General features: G+C 37.5%; 1 protein-coding gene across 1 annotated transcript in view; it reads right to left on the bottom strand.

The window, feature by feature from the left end:
• DPP10 (dipeptidyl-peptidase 10 (non-functional)) overlaps positions 1-20,385 on the bottom strand; it is a gene marked incomplete at its 5' end in the record, with an annotated part of 149,016 nt that extends 128,631 nt beyond the window's left edge. Inside the window, 2 exon segments of the mRNA XM_010075299.1 lie at positions 8,275-8,349; positions 20,291-20,385. Coding sequence (XP_010073601.1) covers positions 8,275-8,349; positions 20,291-20,385 — 170 coding nt within the window.
• Positions 20,386-22,373: the final 1,988 nt, after the last annotated feature.

Below are 22,373 nucleotides of genomic sequence, written 5' to 3' on the forward strand. Positions count from 1 at the left end.
TTTTTTAAATTTTTTGGTTTGGTTGTTTTTTTTTTTTTTTTTTTTTTTTTTTTTAATAAATAACTTGAAAGAGGGTAGATTTACATATTAGGAATTTTTTTTTTACTGTGAGGGTGGTGAGGCAGTGTCCCAGGTTGCCCAGAGCAGCTGTGGGTGCCCCATCCCTGGAGGGGTTCAAGGCCAGGCTGGATGAGGCTTTGAGCAACCTGGGCTAGTGGGAGGTGTCCCTGCCCATGGCAGGGGCTTGGAACTCGATGGTCTTCAAGGTCTCTTCCAATCCAAACAATTCTGTGGTTCTATGATTCTATTAAATATTTCAATCTATACTTATTTGAATATATGCATCTATTTATATGTTTATTTAAATACATCTTTATATAAATTTAAAATGTGAAAATAAAACAGGGCCCCACTACACAGGGATTTGGTTCAGCCTTTTTAAAGATACTAAAAAAACAACCTAGTACTTCTGCTATTATTGTGACCAGCCACATGCTAGCACATCAATCAATATTTTGGAATAACTCTGCCTCTTAATTACTATTTTAAAAATTGTTTTTAACAGTCAAACTCAAAATATTTCAAAAGATGAAAATGTCAGGCTTCTAGACTTCGCCTAAGCATTCTATTTCCTATATCAAATGTATCTGAAAAGACTTTTAAAGCAAATGTTGCATTTAGAAAAAACAGAAACTCACTAAGTCATCCCTAGTTTGTAAATCTAATTCATAACACTGCAGCCAAAGAAAGATCTTAATTCCTTTTGGTATAAAATTCATGACCCCTAATAACATATATTATTTTGGCTGCAAGACTAAAATTCTGAATGCGTGATCAATGACTATTTTAAGATTAAGTGACCATTTGGGATTACATTCATCAATACTAATGGTATCTTATTTAAAAGTTTAATGAGAAAGCTATAATGCATATCATATTTCTCAGTAAGTCACATTATTATTGAATTTCAGATAGAAGATATAATGAAAAATGAAATAAAAGCAAAAAACTCCATTGCTTAAAATGGATGTTCTAAGTGTACTGAACACACAAACTGGACTGTAGGCATTGGCTAAGAGGGCTGTTCTTTAAGTAACTCCATCTTGCTTATGTTCAGTACATACAGAAATAGTATGTCTCTAAGTTTGATCTATATATGTCATTATGGAACATGCTGATATCTACATCATAAAAACATCTGTGATATTTTCAGTATAATGTTTTAACATACTGGGTCAGTCAGATCCATGAAGTGATTTTGCTCCTCAGAAGTAATTTATTCACTGCATTTGAAGATGTGAGCCTGCTCTTGTATTTGAGAAATCAGTAAGTGTAGCAGCTGAACAATGATTCATGCTCAGGGTAAAACCTCTCAGAACTGAGAGAGGTGTAAAATATATTTTGTTAGCAATGAAGGGAATTATTATTTCTTGGGAACACAGAACAAAGAATTTTTAAAAACAGATGGGTGTATCCATTGACTCTAGTTGCTTGTGGTGAAGTCTGGCAGATCTTAACTCAAATGAAAGTTCTGTTCAGCTTTTCCAGCCTCTAACAGCTACTAATACAGTCTCCAATTAGGACTCCTAACAGTCCTTGCCCTGTTATTTATCCAGGCTGTCCTTGGTTTTTTTTATTTAAAAAACAAAACAAAAACAAACAACCAAGCAACTTATTCAACTTCTTTTTGCATTCAGCATTGCTGAGGAAGATTTAGTCTCACAGATATTTGACAAAAATGTCACTGACACCTCATCTTCTACATACCTTACAAAGTAATTGTAAAACTAGCTTTCCGTTGTACACTATTTCTGGTAACATCATTAGCACATAGAACAGACTGCAGCAAGAGATAGGTGGAATTTAAAAAAAAAACCTACCTTTGAAACACAGTGCTTTTTTGTCTATGGGCTGTGATGGACACACACTTCACTTAAAATGGACATTTCTGGGACATTTCTGCATATTATCAGACACAGAAGAGAAACAGGGAGGATCTAATAGGGTTGGCATTTTCACAGCAGAAGCTAGAACGTATGTTGTGCAAAATAAATTGTTCATAGATTAAGGGAACTGCTGACTTAAATGGTTTAATATTGCCTATTTATATAGCATGAGCACACAGAGATTCCAGTCCCCATGGATTATTATGTGATATAGGAATATAAAATCAAAGTTATGTTAAGAGTAAGTTTCTAAACTGCTGGATCTAGGAAACTCAGCTGGACACTACCAAAGTCTTCCTGAAATAACAGTATTCATACTTGATAATGACAATATTATTGAAAATAAACACATTTCTGTCAATAAACATTTTGTTTGAAAAGTTAAATGCCCTAAAATTCATTTCTACTGAAGAATAGCAAAGCACAATGTTCTTTTTTCAATACTCTCTTTGAACAAGAAGTTGAGAACATGAATCCTGATTTTTCAACTCTGGCAACTCTGAATGAGAAAGAAAGAGCCATCCTCTACCTAAACACAAATTATTTATAAATTTCTTTTGTTTACTTATAAAGCTCGAGGTTGAACAGCAATCCTGTAAGTATAAATAGAACAGAGAGACCCAGTAAGTTATTTGAAAGGCAGCAGCACCTTGTCTCATGTGGTTTCCTATGAAAAGTGAAGGCTGATCTATTTTTTTAACTGTTACACAAGGCTAACTCTGCATAGATCAATCAAGCTGATGAAATCAAGCACTTTCTAGAACAAATTTTAAAAGGCTTCTGAAAAATAGATAAGTGTAAGCATACAGACATATATGCGACATGATAGCTTTCATATTAAATTTAAAAAAAAAAAAGTGGAAGCATCCAAACAGTACCTTGATTTCCCTACTTTTTTTAGTTGAGAATTTTTTTAAAGGAAGAAATGGTGATAGTTCACTCCCTGTTCTGCAGGTGCTCATAGTAACACCCTGGCAGAGAGTGGCATCATAATCCCATCACAAATATGCCAAGAATGTAAATATAATAATGCCTATGTAGAAACAAATAATGCAAAAGATATGCAGATTCTCCAGGTGTAACTCTGCTACTCCTAATAAGAGCTATCTGATAAATTTATATAAAAAAGTATGCATTTCTGGAGCACGAAGCTGACAGTATGGATTTTATATCAAACCTTTACATCATAGACAGAGCTATATATAATATTTGTGTCCAGATAACTGCTGGTTTAAGAAGCCCTTGTTATTCTTTTGTGTGCAATAATCTTGTTGAGAAAATATTGTTTCCATGTGTTAGAAGACCGATTTCACTTCATCTTTGTTTTGCATGTTACCAGCCATTAGCTGGTACTCCAGATAATGCTCTTCAAAGCCAGGTTTTCATAAGCACTGTATAAACTATATTGTCGAAAACACCTGCACACGTTAACACCAGTGTCTTAATTAAAAATAAGACATAATGCAATGTAACTTCTTTATCCTTTAATTTTTGCAGAAAAAAATTCAATAATCTATTTCACTGACCCAGAAGATTACTGACAGTTGAACATTTAGTTTCCACCTAATTGGAAGAAAGATAATCTCCTAATACAGAATAGATAATCATAATTTAAGATTTCTAATCTGCAGACAAACTGCTGAAGATCTTTTCAGTGCACGCAAGTAAGCCAGTATCAGAGGCAATCTCTAAAAGCTTGATGAGCTTGTCACTTGTTGCCATTCGCCCTCCATTTGCTGTGGACTGTGGTCAGTACTCCCTATCATTATCCTCTAAAAATAGATATTATAGCAGCGAAGTGATGACAGGCATCAGCACACAGCAGATAAGTAACTTTGTTCTCTTGGGATTTCTTTGCTTCAGACACTGTGCTGGATTCATGCATTAAACTACAAACATCCAGAAACACTTTTCGAAATATGTTTTCATTCCTACTGAATGAGTGATGTTTAGATCTAAAACTATTTTTCTCCTCCTTTCTGAAGAGGATTGGATTATTCTTCATCCTGATCTTACTATAAGAATTATTAAAATTTATTGTAATGGTGCTTTAAACTAAATACATCGTTTTATTAAAATTCTCTAGATAAAAAGATTGCAGTTTGAAGTCCTAATTGTGGAAAATATTTCCTTTTTTAGAGAGTGTATAAATGCTTATGCTTCTAAACAAGAGTTGAACTTTAATCTGTTTTTCAAGAACATTTCTAATACCCAGAATAAATCTTATTTTCATTTTGGGTGGACTCCAGGGACAAATTGCAAGGTATAACCTTTGGCTGAGGGACACTGAAGTTCCCCAATGGTAAAAGAATTTCTTAGGACCTCAATGCTCACTGCACTGCAAATTGCCCCATTCTTTACCATTAATACAAGAACAGAGTGTCTGATTTCCATTTTCTAATCCAAACTATAAATCAGGTTTTGGTAGTTGTGAATAACACTACCAGTAGAGTGAGAAAAATTTAAAATGTCATTTTAGCACAGTCCTTATTAAAAGCAATAGTGAAATAACCTTTCAGCTGGAAATCTCAACTGGCTTAGATGGTCTGCCTCTAAGAGCATCACATTCTTTGCTCATACCTTGACAATCTTCAAAGGAAAATCAGAATCAAAAGGACATAGCACTGCAAAACTGTCCCCTCTCTGCATACAATACATACAATAGTTTCCTGCTGCTGCGTTCACAGTCTCAGAAGAATCAGGACGGCAGGACATTCACCAGGAACGTGTGTGTTCATTTCTCAAATTAGTTCCTACTTACTGATCTGTCACCTTGAAAATGAGACTTTTTCAGTGATGCCGACCAAATTACATTGAGTGACAGGAAGAAAGTCTGAACTACACACAGTCAATCCACACAAGTTTTGGCAAAGTCAAAAAACTTGGAGAATTGATGAAAGCATTTCAGAAGTGTGGAGAACTATGGAATACTGCAGCAAAGAACACACAGAAAGTACCTCTGAAATTGCCAGAGTCTTCTGTTAAAAAACAAAAAAGCCAGACAGTCACAATGCTTATGCCAGTAAGACTGGCTTACGTTCCGTGACCTGCTCTGATATAGATAGAAGGAATGTGATGTCCAGAAATCAATATACAACACTTTGAATTCCTTAGCAAAGGAATTTTCTTCCATATGAAGTTTACAGAGCTACACCAAAACAGCTGCTATGCCACATGAAATAGTTTTGTTCCTTCAATTAAGCATGATTTAAATGATTCATTCAATTATTACTTTTGTATTCGAAGATGGCTTATTTTCATGCAGATTTATGTCCCGTTATGCATAGAGGACATTCTTAATGGTGCTGAAACAACTGCAAATTTAATTAAAGTTTGCCATTCCAAGCATAAAACAGATTAAAGAAAATGCTGACAACAGTAAAATAAGTATTCAACTATTTAATTTAACTCAACATTTATTTTTAATCCAAACATCAAAATAACCTTGTTTCTAATTACAATTTCATGACAAGATGTCTTGAAGAAACATTTGTCTCTATTTTTCCCCAATCTGTTCAGCTGAAACACACCAGTTTATTTCTAAAACTGTTGATTAATAAATCTGTTCCAGCTGTATTACTGTATGTTACAAAGAACACAGATTAATGTATGTAAACAACCATTATAATTTTAAAAACCCAAAGCCTTGCAGTCCACAAAAGCAGAAATCCCATCAAATACATTACAGTGCAATTATACCCCTAAATCTTAACAAAAAAAGAAAATTAAGAGGCAAACATAGGTAATAAAGTCCAGGTTTCTGTGGCAGTTTACAGCAGATGGTGAGACCAACTAAATGCTTACAAGTTACCTGTAGTTCCTTATAAAGGGTATTATTAAAGACTCAAGCATGTGTTGTAACATGACAATAAGCAAATCCTCAGTTTCATAAAAAATTACTCTCAAATGAGATATGAAGAAAGAATCTGGCCTGATTCTACTGAAACTTATTTGAAAAATTCCCGTGAAGTTATGCTGCTTACTATTAATTTTAATTTTATAGGCAATAAGCTGTAGTTAACAGCCAGGGGAAGTAGTAAGGTAGATGGGTGTATTTCTTCTCATCTAGACCCAATAAGTCTGGCTCTGACTGAGAAAAAAAAAAAAAATGGAAAGAGAAGTCTCAAGAAGAATGAACACTAAGTTAACCCTTCATGTTATTAGGGAGCATCAGTTACGCAGAAATAAAGAGGCTTTCCAGGGCATTGCATACCTCTTCCCCAACAGATTTTGAGAAAACTTAAGTGCCTCACCAGCCTAATAAAAATCCCAAGAATCAGAAAATTTGAAGGAAAGAAGGCTTTTTACCACATATTCACAATAGTATTTTTGTTAAGTTCTGAAAGAATTGGCTTATGCTCTTTTAGGGGATTCTCCCTTCCATCCTAAGAAACAGACAGGTAACAGACTTCACTGGCATTATTATTATTTACATCAACCCAGGTTCTGGCTGACAACATCCAGTTATTAACCTTCACTACTACTTCTAGAGGACACAACAACTATAGCACATTTCTGGTTTGAAAGCCATGAGCCCAGCTGGCGCACTCAAGAGTAAGCATCACAAGCCCCATCCAAAGCCATCCAGGACTACCACCACAGACTGCTCATTTCCCATTTTAATTACTTCTTGTCAATATACTTGAATAAAGGAAACAGCTAGATGCAAAATGTAAACGCTGCAAACCTCACCCCTCTTAAGTAACTACCAGCAACTGGACTGTAAAAGGAAGGAAAAGTTTCCTTTTGCAACAAAACCAAGAGTGAAATGTGGAGAGTTCTCCTGCAAAGTGATATATTCAGCATGCATTCAGAGTTATTTCCACATCACTGGACCGTCTTTACTGTGGGGCAGGGATTCATCCCTGATGTTACTACATTTTGGTGTAATAAAATGTAACAGATATTTTAATGTTTTCCTACATTTCTGCATTGGGTATATATGAAACTCCTAAGAAAATCCCAAACTCATACAAAATGAAAATTTCAACACATCAAATGAGGAAATCAAGTCAGTATAAGGGATTATTGAGCTCTTTCACACAAAAAGAAGCAATCAAGAAGGGAAAAAGCAAGGAGCAAATATTTTTCAGACAGGAATAAAACTGGAACCCTCTACAACAAAAACACTGAACTGAACAACAGCAACTCCTGGTTTACTGGTCCACATATATCATAAAAAGAGATTGAACCAGAATCCACTAGAATTGGTAGAAGAAAACCTACTTGGATCTAGTCACAAGTAAACAAATCATTTTACATCAACACCTTTAGACTATTTCAGCACATTTTCCAGTTTGCAGATATAACTATTAAAGCTGCAGGTATAGAGATCAATACAGCAATGTTACCAGGAGGCTGGAAAGGTTTGTATACTGACCTGTAAATTAATGTTTTAGTGTTCTAATAATTTCAATCCACAACACACAGCTATTGTATTATCAGTTACCAACACAAAACAATAAGTAAACTATTATACTGTAGTATAATGTGATAAAAAATGGTAATCTTTTATCATTTGTGAACACTGACTTCTGAGAGTAAGGTCACAGGTATTAGCAAGTATTTGTTAATTTTACTGGTAAAAAAAAAAACAAACAACCCAAAACCAAATAAACCTCAATTCAAACTTGCTTGAATAACCACTGAGTCTATCAATCCAGAACTATTCTGTAACGAATAACTGTTCATATTTTAATAGCACTTTTTATACAAAAACCAATACGCACAGAGGAATTTCATAAAACCTTTTTAATTTTTGTGTTCAAAGATTAATTTTAGAAAACTCTACGTGTTACTATTGATTAAAACTCTTTTTGACAATATAAGAGCCTGCAAAATCTCAAAATACTACGAGAAACAAAGAATACACTGCATTATATATATAGTCCAATAGGCTTTCAGACCATCAGGTTGCAGACTACTGAAGCCAAGAATAAACTTCCATGACATGAACCAACCAATTTTTATTTTTTTTTAGTATAGCTCATAAATGACATGTACAGCTGTTTAAAACAGGAAGGAATAACGAAGGACAGGCTTTCATATAATCATCCAGTAACAGAACAGTTAAAGGGTTATGAAACCTCTACTATATAAACTGGCATGACATTTCACAGGAGCCATGGCAATTTGCCTCAGCTGAGAACCTTGCAGCATTTCTGTTCACATTTAAATACATACTTCACTATCATTTCATCAGAAGCTTTTGGGAAATCAAGTACATGAATCATATTATACTATGTAGAATCACAGATGAAGTATACAAAAGAACAAGCGTTTCAGAGTTTTAATTTAGAGGCTCTTTGATTATGAATAGTTGGCTTACCTGTTTAATGTCATACGCAAGAAGAACAAATCTTAAGTCTGGTGAAACTGAGTATCTTGATGCTTTGAATGTTACCTAAAACGAAGTAACAACAAAAGTGAGTTTGCAATAAGACGGATCATTTTTCCAAATTTTCTTACAGTTAATTTAAGAACTTCCCATTCATAAGAGAGGTCTCGTTTAGAAAACCTCTGTAATTTTCACAAAAGAAGGACTCATATAATTCTTAGACTAATTTGCTGGTATCAGTACAATGGCAACAGGTGAATGGGGCTTTGACACTAAATACCAATTAAGAAGTTGATGAGGTTTTTACCATGACTGCAAGCACTAACCATAACCAATTTGTTTAGAGGATGAAAGAAGACACTTTGGTTGATGTGTACTTCAGGAACAATTATAAGAGAGATCCACCACTAGGCTAGGCTTAAAGATAGCATACCAAAAAAAAAAAAAAAAAGAATAGGTGTGCACCATGTTTCTATTGCTTTTCTTTTAACGCCTCATACATAAACATTTTGCAAGACAACTTGCACTAAAGTAAAACTCTTTCTTGTAAGACAGAAAATGCTTAGTGGTGAGCAAAATGAAAAACAAGTTAGCATTATAAAACCAATATTGCTTTTTATCTATTCAAGACTACATGACAGTGTGCACCATGTTTCTATTGCTTTTCTTTTAACGCCTCATACATAAACATTTTGCAAGACAACTTGCACTAAAGTAAAACTCTTTCTTGTAAGACAGAAAATGCTTAGTGGTGAGCAAAATGAAAAACAAGTTAGCATTATAAAACCAATATTGCTTTTTATCTATTCAAGACTACATGACACCTAATTGAATTCAGGGCTGTAATTTAATCAAGGGGTAATGTTGACGTCAGAAAGAATTTAATGCATCTAATGTATGAGGAAGATAAGAATGTGCTTTAAAGGGCACTGAAGGAAATAATTTTAAATTAATCTCAAGACATCTACTTCCAGAATGAAAGGAAAAGGAAGTAGTGAAAAATGCAGATAAGAATAGAAAAAGTAGGATAGAAAAAATAACAGAACCACAACGGTACAAGATGAAAGAAAATAAACAAATAGCTAGGCAGAACAAGATCTACAAGATCTATCCACTATTCAAAGGAAGGCTTTCCCTTATTTTACTTCTTAAGCATCCTGTTCTGTTTAGCCTAATCCCACTGCTAAACTAATGAATTCAACAAGGGTTTAAGTTACACAAAGTAGAAGTCACAAACTAATACAGTCAGAATAGCTAAGGAGTTACTCCTAAAAAAAAAAAAAAAGCTAATCTTCCAATAAACTGGGAAGATGTTATGTTCTGATATACAGATTAAACTCAAGTTCCTAGGTAATATAATTAGAATCAAGCTATTCAAAGAAATCAAGGGGAAAAAAAATTAGTTTGGAAGATAAGTTGTGTATTAGTTTGATGCAAGAGCATGACAGTATCAAAAGCTAGAAGATAGATCTACAGACTTGAGGCAAGAAGAGGAAAAAACCCTCAAAGCATCCTTTTGTATCTGCAAAGCGTTCAGAACAGATTTCTACTGTGCTCAAACACAGGAAAACATGCTTAACCAATCTGATAGCATTCTGTGATGGAATGACAGGCTGGGTAGATGAGAACAGTGGATATTGTCTACCTTGACTTCAGCAAGGCTTTCGACATTGTCTCCCACAACATCCTCATAGGTAAGCTCAGGAAGGGTGGGTCAGATGAGTGGATGGTGAGGTGGGTTGAGAAGTGGCTGAAGGGCAGAGTTCAGAGAATTGTGATCAGCAGTGCAGTCTAGTTACAAGCCTGTAGCTAGTGGTGTACCCCAGGGGTCAATACTTGGTCCAATACTGTTCAATTTATTCATCAAAGACACGGATGAAGGGACAGAGAGCACCCTCATCAAGTTTGCTGACGATACAAAATTGGGAGGAGTGGCTCCTCATGCCCAGTGCAGGCTGGAGGATGGCCTTCTGGAAAGTAGGAGGACCTGGGAGCAGCAGACTGGGGAGTCCTGGTGGACAGCAGGTTATCCATAAGCCAGCAATGTGCCCTTGTGGCCAAGGCAGCCAATGGTATCCTGGGCTGCATTTGGAGAGTGTCACCAGCAGGTTGAGGGAGGTGATCCTCCCCCTCTAGTCAGCTCTGGTGAGGCCACATCTGGAGTACTGTGTGCAGTTGTGGGCTCCCCAGTACAAGAGAGACATGGCACTACTGGAGAGAGTCCAGGGAAGGGCTACAAAGACAATTAGGAGACTGGAGCTTCTCTCTTATGAAGAAAGGCTGAGAGAGCTGGGCCCATTTAGCCTGGAGAAGACTGAGGGGGGATCTTATCAATCCATTCAAATAGCTAAAGGGAGGGTGTCAAGAGGATGGGGCCAGACTATTTCAGTGGTGCCCAGCGGCAGGGCAAGAGGCAACGGGTATAAACCGAAATACAGGAAGTTCCACAAGAATATGAGGAAAAACTACTTTATGTGAGGGTGATAGAGCATCGGTACAGGTTGCCCAGAGATATTGTGGAGTCTGCTTCTCTGAAGATATTAAAAACCCACCCAGACACAACCCTGTGCAACATGCTCTAGCTGACCCTGCTTGAGCAGGGTGGTTGGACTAAATGATCTCCTTTGGTCCCTTCCAACCTCAACCATTCTGTGATTCTGTTTAATTCTAATAGAATTTCAGAGAGATTTAAGTGAATTAAAGTCACTTAAAGTGATTTAAATTTCCTTAGAGGTCTGTTTTGGTTTTTTTTGTTTGTTTGTTTGTTTGTTTTGGTTTGGTTTGGTTTTTTTGGTAAAGACAAGTGCAATTTTGGCTATAAATTCAAACTGTCTACTTGTACACACAGAAGAAGCCCTTCTAGATTAATAACAGGGAAAAGAAAAATCTGACTCACTCCTCTTGCCTAACACGGCAAGTAAGCTCACAATCTGTGAGTTCACTAAAAGAAAAGATCGATTTTGTTTTTTCCCCATGAGGGTGTCTAAGGTATTTCATCAATCAACAGATGCCTGACTACATAGCTGAGGAGGTATGATCAACTGGTGATAGGCTTAAAAGAAAGGAAAGTTTCAGTCCCTGCTGTAGGATGTGACATTTGCCACTCAAGCCCTTGGGAGATTGTCTGTTGGGACATTCACATCAGGGATTAGATATATTTATTAATTAAAAAGAAGTTTGTGAAGACTCTGACCCCAAGGGTTTGCTCTCTTCTCACGAGAACATATTTTTGTGTTTTAAAGAAAGTGTTGGGAAAATATCATATTGGAAACATTGGGAGTTATAAAACCTCGGGTGTCTTGTTATGAAAACTCTGGAGGATGCTTGTTCCACTATCATGTCTGCATATCTGCAACTTTTCAAGCTTCTTGCTTTGTCAGGAGCTGTTGAGCACTTGTTCAGGAAGACAGACCTAAATGCTGCCCCTTATGACTATGCCTCTATGGTGTAGCTGTGCTTGATCTCTAAGGAATGCAGCTCTGGACAAATAAGCTCTGAAACAGGGAGAAATACAGCTGGCTAATTAGGCATGGTCCCTGGATGTAGAAGCAGAGCTAGTTTCCTAGTCTCCCTCTGCATCACTGCACAGAATCAGCTAATTAGAAGGTGGGGAATTCAAAATGGTGCTGCACTGTGCGCTCCATATATACCCTTATCCCCTTTCCAGACCACAACAGAGGAAAGGCAGAAGAGAAGGAAAAAGGGAAGGTAATTTCCTTTTACCCCTCGTATTTGTCAGTTTGATACCATTTCACTTTTTCAGACATGAAAGAATGATCTCATATCTGATCTTGCATTCCTCCTCCAACCAAAACCCCCACTGACTGGATTATTAGGCCCAACTGTACTAAACACTGCATTTCTAGGTTTCTTTGAAATACCTCACGTGATTACAGTTTTAATTCTTCTGTTCACAGTGATGCATGATGTGACAATCCCATGGAAAAGAAAGGACTGCTAGTCTCACTGTCACCATAGACTGAAAGGGTAAAAGCCAAAGGGAGGCAAAGAGACACAGTGCATTTAAAGAGTCTTTTGCCCTTCAGCTTTCCAGCTTCCTTCTCTCATCCACATTACAAACATGTCCTACTAAACAATAGTTTTCCATAGCAGGAAAAGATGACAACAGCTTGAGACAGTAAGAGTGAAAGCAAAACAAAAAGCAATTCTGCAATGAATAAATATTAGGGACAACCCCCACAAACACACACACACACACACTGGCTTTTCTTCCACCTTTCCATATGGATGCCTAAAATGGAAAACAAAATTCCAATAAACAATATAATGTCGATTTGGAATGTCAACATTTTGCACTGATGATTTTTTTTTTTTAAATTTTGCATTTTATGTGTGTTTTGCCATTAACAGAAATGCCTGTTGTGACTGTGTTTGAGAAGTTTCAGGCTGGGTTTAGGTTCTGCATCCTCAGCAAGGGCCCCTCAGTGTCAGCTCTCTTTTATTTCTTCTATTTTGTTAAAGCCTTGTTCTGAGTTATTGATGTACTGGCTACTCCCTTCATCTTTGCTCTATTCTTTCACCTACTATAAAATGCTGGGGTTACTATTTTTGTGGATTTTAACTACTATAACATTTAAATCAGTGCCTTATTCATAGTCTTTCAAAAATATGCTACAGCGCAGACAGATGGAAGTCACCTATAATATAGTCTAGCCCAGAGCTGTAAGAATGTATCCTTAACATCTGTCAAACACTTTATATTACTTTTTTTTCATAGTTTCAGTTGGATAGTTTTAAGTAAAATAATACATAACAGCTAAAACCTAAAGGAAATTTTCACTTTTGTGGAGTTTACTTTGTTGCTGTTGGGTTTTTTTTTCCCTTTAGTTTTAGCCCTCCTTCTGTTTCAGTTTCTTGTACTACTTTTCCTGGAAACTTACATCTTCCACACTCCTGCTGTTATCCTTCTGCAATTATTGTTTAGTGCTCGCTCTACACACATTTAGCCTTTATAAAATTTTTGTTATTCATCCAGGATAAAATATTTCAAGAACTCTAGAATGTTACTTTAAAGCCTGGTAGCAATACTACTACTTAGGAAAGCATACATCTCTATATCATATACTTACATCTGTATCAGAACTTTAACTGAATGGTATAATTGAACATTGATGATGGGAGTTCATTAGCATTCACAGATATTCAGCTCAACTTATCAGACAGACACTGACCAAATGGCAACGCATACAAGGAATCAGATAGGACAGAACTGCACTAGCTGCAAAATTAGAAGGCTTGTGGAATGTAGCAGATTCCTTGGGTGGCACCAGCAATTAAGGGAACAATGGGATTTTTTTCTTCCATTACCACTGCTACAACTGTAAGGAGAAGATGGACCATGGGGAGGTTACATGAGAGAGCATTTGAGAACACAGCCTACTAGAAGGGCAAGGCTCGTAGTAGTAAAAACAGGACCTCTGAGGAGAGAGTCAGGTTCTAACTAGGAAAATGCAGAATAATTAGAATGTTGAGAAACTTGGATTTCCAAGGTTACATTTCTTGAGACACTATTTCTTGTGTCACGCAAGCATTTAATCTAGACCCAAAACCACTGCAATGCTACGTGTTGTAACTGTTAACACTCAGGTTTCCTATCCAGTGTAAAAGATGAATGTGCCTTAAAACATGACCTAAACTGAACTCCACCTTGGGGACAATGGCCATCCTGGATGGGTGGTTTACAAAAACACAAACCAAATCCCCCAAACCCACCTCAAACTCCCCATGTAGTCCCAAAATACTTTCACACACATGAGGAGGTGACTGTAGGATACAAACAAGGCATGAACAGACCTGTGCAGCTCACAGGAACCTCACGCCATTGCCTCCCTAGTAGAAAATCACCTCTAATCAGTAAATCACAAAATTTTCTTCCCCCATTGCCCACTTTTGGTATAGTTAACCCTTAACTAGTTTCTGTATCAAGGAATGATCTCACCAGGACTATTATTTAGAATGATCCTACACAGAGCTACCCTAACCTGACAGTTTGGAGTACTGTCCCCTGCATTTCGTGTAGTGAAACCTCCTCCATTTGGACAAAAACCAACGGCCACCACCAAGCCACAGTGACTGCAAACCCTTCCATCTGTCAGGCTTTCCCATCTCTATGCATGGTGGTGCACTGCAACAATAAACCCTAATTCATAAAAACCCCTCTACTGAAAAGGTTTTGCTGAGAGGGTTATTTAACATTTAGAGGAGCATGGGAGAGCAGAGATAATATTACAATGTTCATAACCACCTATTTACAACATGTGTGGGTAATTAAAATGTCCAGTGTTGCAACAATTACTAATATTTATGTGGTTATATAATGTTGTTTAATGTATTTACCATTATGCACCCTTTCATTAATCTCTTGTGCAAGGCTCTTAAAATATAAGCATGTAAACTACTCCTGCAATTAAATCTACATTAATCAACAAAGGACCTATAATTGCATTAAGCTGCTGCACTGAGTTTTGCATCAAAAGAGGAGGGGGGTGTGGTGCTGGGGAACACAAAACAATAAAAATATCAAAAAGAAGAGAACTATCATCAAGAAGGGCTGTTTATGAACAACTCTCTGTAGAACACCACAAAACAGTCCCTGCCAAGAGCTCTGCTCGGACTAAAACTCTCATTCTCCGCTTTTGGCTGCAAGGCCTCCATGGGTTTTCACAGCTGGGCTGCCACAGCCTAATCATGATTCATGAGCCAAGACTACTCCTGCTCTGCTCACCCTTCTGGTGCCATCCTCTAATTAGCAGGCAGCAAGAAGTAATTGTTCCCTCTCCATCCCTGTGTAAAAGAAGGCCCACATTAATACAACAACACAACATACTCTCGGGTATACTCCCAGCAAGGCCCTGGAAAGAGGTTTGCATCCTGTGCACCAGGATGCAGTTTCCCCTTGAGCTGGAAAAGAGTTCTGGAAAGGCACCGAAATCAAGGTGGAGAACACGTCAGGAATTGCTGGGTTTAAGAAGGGTCCAAAGCATATAGCCTGGGGGAAGCAGTTCTAAATACAAGACCCTATTCTAGGGTTTCCAAATTGACAACAATTATACTCGTATCTCATCAAGCACTGCAAATGGATCAATAGCCTCTTCTTTGATGATTCAATATATATCCCATCATCTACATTCAAAAGGCTTAAGGAGTCACACTAGATTAACTTCCAACCGAGGATCCTGGACTGAGTGTTTGTTAGGCTGTATGCATGGCATCCAAATAATTTTGCATACATCCACCACAAAGCAGAGGATCAGAGGGCTAACAAATAACATTTACCATTTTCATAATTATTTTGGCGTTTTTTTAAGAAGAATAAACTAAGGCAAAATTTCTAAAGGCTTCTTTCAGAGGATTCAATGCATTTGGCAAGTACCACAGCAGAACACATAGTCCCGACACACATTTTCTTTCCTATGTTTGCTTTTTTCATTTTGTTTTGGATTTAAAAACTGTAAAACAGACTAGAGAGGCTGAGCTAGAAGCATGATAAGGGACGAGATGGACAACCACCCCTGAGCAAAAGAAACCATGTGGTCCTCCATGTTTTCTTCTCCAGCTTAAGCAGATCTTGCGGATGGGTATGAACCAGTAACCTGCTCTTACTGACTTTATGTTATATTTGATGGCAAAAGGAATAAGTAAAATGCCTATCAAACACTTAAATTACTAAGATAAACGTGATAGTGTTACTTACTTTGGAACTGTAATGAGTAATAAAATATTGCTAAATGCTGAAAAACTTGTAGGTATGTCATTTACGATCACCGTGACAGGAACCTCGGACAGATGATAGAGAACATATTGTAATCACATATTGAGGCAGCGTCGCAAACATCAGGATGCCACAAAGTGATTAATGTCTAGGGCTTTTTTTGGCTGAATTTAATAGAAGACTTGCCCAGCCTCCAGCTGTTAACATTTATATGCTGCTGGCTCAAAACATTAACTGTTTATTAGACATCTTAAACAGGATGCACTACACAGCTGTACCCAGAGGATAAATACGTATTAGAAAACATCTTTAAATTATGAACTTCATAGATGCAAAAAGATATTCCTTGTGCTTTGCATTTGCTTTGCTAAAAGTTTAATTAGTTCCGCAGGGGTTGGTACTGGGACCGGTGCTGTTTAACATCTTTGTCAGAGACATGGACAGTGGGATTGAGTGCACCTTCAGCAAGTTTGCTGACAACACCAAGCTGTGGGTGCAGTCACCGTGCTGGGGGGAAGGGATGCCATCCACAGGGACCTTGACAGGCTTGAGAGGTGGGCCTGTTCAAACCTCATGAAGCTCAACAAGGTCAAGTGGAAGGTCCTACACACAGTTCAGGGCAATCCTAAGCAAAAATACAGGCTGGGCAGAGAATGGCTTGAGAGCAGCCCTGAAGAGAAGGACTTGGGTGAGTTGGCTGATGAGAAGCTGAACATGAGCTGGCAACGTGTGCTTCCAGCCCAGAAAGCCAACTGTGTCCTGGGCTGCATCAGAAGTATGACTCTTCCCCTGTAACTCCACTCTCATGAGACCCCACCTGCAGTACTGCATCCAGCTCTGGAGTCCTCAGCACAGGAAGGATGCGGACATGTTGCAGTGGGTCCAGAGGAGAGCCATGAAAATGGTTAGAGAGCTGGAGCACCTCCTGTACGAGGACAGGATGAGAGAGTTGGGGTTGTTCAGCCTGGAGAAGAGAAGGCTCTGGGGAGATCATACAGCAGCCTCCCAGTACTTCAAGGGAGCTACAGGAGAGATGGGGAACCACTCTTGATCAGGGAGTGTAGGGATAGGATGAGGGGTAACAGGCTTAAAGTGAAAGAGGGTAGATTTAGATCAGATATTAGGAAGACATTCTTTTCTGTGAGGGTGGTGAGGCACTGTCCCAGGTTGCCCAGAGAAGCTGTGGATGCTCCATCCCTGGAGGGGTTCAAGGCCAGGCTGGATGAGGCTTTGAGCAACCTGGGCTAGTGGGAGGTGTCCCTGCCCCTGGCAGGGGGGTCAGAACTCAATGATCTTGAAGGTCCCTTCCAACCCAAACTATTCTAAAATTCTGTGATTCTATGATGTATAGGACAGATTGTTTTACTAATAGATTCATTACAGAAAAGGATCCTATTTGAAAAAGACAAATGAAGTGCAGTAATTTGTTCTACTGTCTGAACAGAATCTAATGAACTAATAAACTTTCACCTCAGGAATGTTGGATAGATACTTCCCTACAGAATGGAAATGGGCATCTTAGAACAATAAAACACTAGCCTATCTTCTTTCCAGGTGCATGGCTATTTTTAAAAGTATTTTTTAAGTGTTATTTTTTTAAAAAAACTTTTTCATAGATAACACATGTTTTTAAAAAATATTGCAGTCTGCTTTTTTGGTGATACACATGCACAGTGAGCATAGTGGCTCCTCAGTAGGGCTATCTCTGACTTTTAGGCAATAAGCAACACACAGAAGGATAGATAAAATGTACTTCGCACAAAAATGGCAGCCTCTAAGACGCAAGGAGACAGTGACCTGTACACAGCGGAAGACTGCTTCGGGGGATTAGTAATGAGGAAAAAAGAAAACATCTTCTGCACTGCTGGTTCAAACACAGCCCAGTCAGGAGTGACAAAGAGTCATGACTAGCCCCTTGCCTCTGTGCAATGAGTTTATCATGGCAGTTCAATTTTCAATGGACAATTATCAACATTGCTAAGAAAAACCTGCCACTTCTGCAGCCTGCTTGAGCAAAGAGGCAAACAGGAGAGGGAATGCAGATTGAAACAGACTAATAACTCCCATTGAAAGGTGACTCTTCCATGACTAAAACTCTTTGATAAGGAAGAATGAGGGGACTTGCACTGCCACTGCCTTTGTTGATCTGTACCGTATTTTTTATTAATACAAGACAGCTCTGCAGCACCATTCTAATTATGCACCAGTGATTAAGCAGATGTGACACTGAGCGAGGAAAATGTTTGATTAACGATCCAGGTGTCTACCTTTGTAAGAGTACATTTAGCAGGGAGAATTTGGAGACAATGGAGCTCAGAAGAACAGGACAGCTGTTGATTTCAGCCGTACAGTCTGCCCCTGTGATGCTATGCTTTTCAGTTAGGATTGCTGGCCACCTTGTCAACAGACAGCTCAGCACAGCAACATTTCCCATTGCTTTCTGCAACTTACACCAACAAACTTACAGAGTCTTCTGCTCTGTTTTCAGCTGGAATTAACTTTATTTAGCTCTAACACTCTTTACTTTTAATTGTGCAGAGAGAGGAGCTTTGCAGGAAAAAAAACACACTTATGTTTTTATTTATCTCTGTTCCACACATAACTGTGAAATGGTTGCTTGAATATTATCCACATTATCCATTTTGGATCCGTTTCCCGCATGTAATTAAGAGTAGATATCTAGTGTCTAGAGCTCTCTCAGTCTGCATGACTTAAGGATAAAACAGTTCCACAAAAAGCCCAGAGAAGAGCAACTTTCCAAAAAGAGGCGACGCTCGCCGTGTGAAGCAGCCTATCCATACTGATCCATCATTACTTGGCAAGACTGGTTTAGCATAATGGCCTGAATAGCCTGTCATGCTGGCATTACACTTGACATTGCATGAGCCAAATACTTGCAGCCAAAAGCATATGAATTCATCTGTGAGAAAACTCAAGTCTTGTAATTAAAGTCAAGTTTTATAGCCAGGGATGTCCAAGTAGCTGCTTGCATTAAAGTTACACACTGAAGGCAACAGGTAGGCCTGACACAGCTAATCCTCTACTTAGCCACCCAAGTGCTCACACACATACACAGATAAGCCGGAAAATGCTTCCACAATACTTTGTGGTTTGTGTGTTACAGAAATTCACTTTTTAACCCACTTTTGTCTGCCAGTCTTTTTGGGGCTGGAAAGTACTCTGAGGCACATCCCAGCATATGGAAGGTGCCACTTACAGAAAGGGAGCCTCACACACACTCCTTTAAAATACAATTCTCTCCTCCTTTCTCCTTCATCTTTACATTGACTCAGGAAGTCAGCATCAAGTTCTTTCTCCTGAACTTCTGCTCTCCTCTTTCTAGTTCAAGAAGTTAGAAGAAAAGGTGACCAGGGGCTTTATGCTTTGAAATGAGGAATCTGTATCAGCAAAGGCCAGGAACAGACCAGGAATAAAATCAGCCCTTGTCAAAAACTGCTGATGAAAATGAGTCATCCTTTGGGGTCTGCACACGCAGAAGATTTTATGAAATTAAAAATCCAGGGATAAACAATAACAGCCAGTGGTCTGTACGGTGTATTTATGAGGAAAGATTGACAAGCCACACATTTATGCTGCAAAACCCTGATAAACAAGAATTACAAGCTAAGATATAAGTAGAGAACAACTGAGAACAGCACCAAGCAAAGCAAAAGAAAATTTAGACTAAGACATTAAAATATTTCTAAGCAATTACTGCTAGTCAGAAACATATACAAACCACTCATGTATGTACTATTTACTAGTCAAGAGGAATAATCCCCAACCATCTAGTTTTCCATTAAAGCACAGAGGAACAAGTAAACCAGAGATTAACAGGACTAAGAAATACATTTTTCTTTGTATATATGACTTTTGAACACTTTTCCCCTTTTCTAATGGAAAAAAACTCTCAACATTTTGAATAGCATTCCACCAGTTTACGAAATCTGTTATAATAGACATCAGATAGATTCGCCAGCACATATGCCAGGCATGATCCTTCTAGGGGCCCAAACAAAGCATGGGCTACAGCCAACAACATATCCTTCAACATCTTGGTTATTTACACACAGGTTGAATAAAACAACAAATAACTTTATTCAGAAATCATGCACTGACAGAGGAATGGATTATACTTTCCATTTATATGTAATATACTCTAGGTTATAAACATATTTACTGTAACCTTCAATATTATACTCTCTCACTTCTATTGCAGGAAAAAATGCTAGGAAACTTCCACTGAGAAAGGAGTAAATAATATATATTACTTACAAAAGTTGTATTTTCCAATAATAATGTAGTTGTATTTGTTTCTACATTCAGTTCAACAACATGTCCATTCCTATTTTTATACACCACTGCTGTATCTGCAACAACAAAGGCATTAACGGTTAGCAAATACATTGAGTATTTAATACATTTGTAGAGAAAACCAGCATATTACAGTCATTAGAATATCTTTATTACAATACACAAACAAGACTGAGAGAAGTGCACTTATATCTAGCTATGTTGATTTGCCTCATGAGCTTCCAAACATGCCATATAGCATGTTCCCCTCACTCAAAAACATGATTTCATTTAAATGGAAACATTTTCTGTGGCAAAAATGGGATTGCTGTGAATGAAATGACATCTTGAACGTAAAACTGCTCTCACCTAGATATTATTGCCACTCTGACACCTTAACATCCAAACACATTCACTATGAACACAGCCATATACCAAAGTAAAGTTTTGCAAAGAGAAAAGCTTTTGCAGGACACCATATTCACGTATGTCCTTAGAAATGATTCTAACAAAACTTCTGTACTATTCTGTACCTATGGCAACTGTTTTGACAAAGATATGTACTATATCTTAACACAGTCCATGTCCTGTATGATTAGTGCCAGGCGCGAGAATACCAAACCATCACATGAGCTGAATGTTAGCAAAGGAGGGTTAAAGCTAAGTAGGTCCATTTGTGGAACATTTAAAACACTGTGGAATGAACTGTCATAATTTTTGCCTTCTACCACCTACTTGATTTTAAACTTTCCATAAGAAAAATAATCAAATACAACTAAAAAAAAAAAAACTAGAAGAAAACCAAAACCAATAATTGTGGCTCCCACGAAAAAGGCTTTGTGTCTGTTTGCATCAAAATCTGCAAAATTACCAAGAAATACATAACAACTACATAAGCCTTGATTTAAAAAAAAAAAAAAAAGGTTCCAAATTTCCCACTATTTCTAAAAAGAGATTGAATAGATTGAGTTTTGATTCTTTCATGTAAGAGATTTATATTTAATCAAATGAACCTATTTTGTTATAAAAATCTAGAAAGCATAAGGAAAGTTCCAAATTAAGCGTAAAGGAAACATAAATGAACTTTACTAATCATCAGTAATATCTGAGAAATTCATTACAGATCCCTGAATTTTATGAAGTGGGAAGTAAACATCACTGGAGAAAAAGGTTATGCTATCATAAAAAATATGCTTTGCTTATTCAGAAAAATGTGGCTGTATTTTAATTGACTCCACAGAAACTCCAGATATATAGTACTAGTGAATGTCTTCTGACCTGTTCTGTAAAATTAATGGAGCCTTATTTTAAGAGCTTACTAAACTATCTTAGGATCACGGCTGGGAAGTGGGGTAGGATTGATGGAGTTTAGGATACGATTATCAGAGCTGTTGTTTAGGAAGGAAAATTAGACTGTGAAGTGTGGAATTAACAGAAACTTCTTGTAAAGCAAAGATTTCAAATATTCATTTTGAATAAAAAGATGTAACATTTTGTAGAAAGTTATTGTGGTTTCATGCTACTGGATACTAGAGAATATTAAAGCTTTTGCATCTTCTTTCAGTTTTTTTTTTTTTGCATGTATTCTTTTAGGTACCCTAGCACTGAAAATCCCCAATGATGTTGTACCATGGTGCTTGGCAATATTATAGAAAAAATAAAGATGTCTGTACAAAGAGCTGTCCCAAGTTATGAGCAAACCATAATGTGAGAAATTACAGATATATAACCCAGAGACATTAAACAGCTCTCAACAACTAGCCATGTTGATTGCCCCTGCTCTGAACAATGCATTCCTGGTCCATAGGCGAGACTAACATGCCACCCAAATCCAAACAACAGTATCAGAATGTAACTCCTTCTCAGTTACCTATTTTTCCACATCCCATGTACATTTAGCCAACAGGATTTTTAGCCTCATGCCTCATTAACTAATCCTACCAAGAACATTTCACCCAAACAAACTTTCCCTTAAAATTGCTATCAGGACCATGAGTAAAATACACAGTCTTGCAAGTCACACACACAGCGTGAAACAGTATTTGGAATAGCAAATACTGTGAAT

Source organism: Pterocles gutturalis, unplaced genomic scaffold, assembly GCF_000699245.1.
Source record: "Pterocles gutturalis isolate BGI_N339 unplaced genomic scaffold, ASM69924v1 scaffold14127, whole genome shotgun sequence".
NCBI lineage: Eukaryota > Metazoa > Chordata > Aves > Pterocliformes > Pteroclidae > Pterocles > Pterocles gutturalis.